The sequence below is a fragment of the Capsicum annuum genome, unplaced genomic scaffold (genome assembly GCF_002878395.1).
Source record: "Capsicum annuum cultivar UCD-10X-F1 unplaced genomic scaffold, UCD10Xv1.1 ctg57514, whole genome shotgun sequence".
Taxonomy (NCBI): Eukaryota; Viridiplantae; Streptophyta; class Magnoliopsida; order Solanales; family Solanaceae; genus Capsicum; species Capsicum annuum.
The window spans coordinates 1-1440 of NW_025866026.1; the positions used below are offsets into that span (position 1 = coordinate 1).

The 1440-nt window shown below is 43.6% G+C and overlaps 1 protein-coding gene across 1 annotated transcript; it reads right to left on the reverse strand.

The window, feature by feature from the left end:
- Positions 1-5: 5 nt before the first annotated feature.
- Positions 6-1440, reverse strand: LOC124893320 (protein transport protein SEC16A homolog; the record flags this gene model as incomplete). Its single annotated transcript, XM_047404348.1, is given in 2 exon segments — positions 6-317; positions 417-1440. Coding segments are annotated over 2 exon segments (1336 nt in total), but the record flags the coding sequence as incomplete, so codon positions are not given.

Sequence of the window (1440 nt, forward strand, 5' to 3'; positions counted from 1 at the left end):
AACACAGCCTCAGTACCAAAAGGAGAACGAAGTTTCCCATAATATTGACATGCTATTTTTAGCAATGACAGAAGCAACCTCAAAACTTCGCCTTTCCTGTAATCCATGTCAGGAGATTCAGCGTTTGCAATCCTCTCATCGATCCATTTATTCAACTCCTTGATACTAGGACTTCCACCAACTAGTGGACCAGGGAATGGCTGTCGGCACAAAGCTCGGGTATAGTCACATGCCCCCATCACAAGGCTTGAACAGTCAGCTCTCTCAGAGACAACATCCATCAAATTGAGCACAGCTATTGAACCTCCTACAGGATTCTTTACCCACCATGCACAAAAATACTTCCAATCATTAGTAAGTGTACAGTGACCCAAAATGTCACGGAAAGACAAAAAAGAAACAATTTTGACACAAACCTGACTTCCAAACGTTGGGTTCCCAAAAGAACTATGATCTTTCATCACAATCAGTTTTCCACCAAAACCAAAAGTGACCAAAGCATGTGGTGGACGGCCAGCAGATGATTTTCCTGCATCGGGAGCATGAGCAAACTGCTGGCTACTCTGAAATGCTTGCTGGGAATAATTGACTGTTGTCTGATTCCCGTAATAATCACTTGAGGCATGCTTCTGCTCGTGTTTCTGGAGTGTTGGCTGACTAAATTGCTGACCGAAACCCCCACCAGAGAAAAACCGTTGGTCATTTTGACTTTGAATTGCATTTGCATTGTATGGAACCGTTCCCTCATAATGATTAGAGATTTGCTTATTAACATGACTGCTTGCAGAAAAATCTTGGTTGTAGTTGTTCTCTAGTTGCTGGTTCCCCCTATATTCTGCCATAGGGCTACTCCTTGCAACATTTTCATTTTGCGACACATACGAGCTATGCTGATGCTGATTGTAATTACCAGAAGAGGCAGACCAGTTGTAATCTCCTCCGCCGCTACTAAACCCTTGGAATCTACTATTGTCATTGTGCCCGTATGCACCGTAATTCTGTTGATCACTGTTGTGAGAGAAAGTCTGCTGTGAAGCCAAAACATTCTGATCCAGCTGGCTCTCAGCTTGAACAGTTGGTTGTGCAGATGGTGTGTAGCTCTCCAGAGAACGCCATTCAAGTGCATTTGTATCATAATACCAACCAGGGTACTGAGGATCAAAAACCATATGTGAAGGATACCCATTGTTAAGTTGTGAGGCCTGATTCCAGTCAGTCTGTTTCCAGTTTGGCACATTTCCAGTAGAAGCATCGTTTAACTGAGAAACCTGATTCCAATTAGTTACACTCTCAGTCGTACCACTCTCAGCCGCAGTACCAGAAACAGACTGAGCAGTGCTCTGTAGGTACGAAACCTCTGCCGTTCCATCATTAACCAAATTCGAATCAGTAATTCCTTGTACATTACCTCCCGATTCATAACCATCCACCTGATACCAC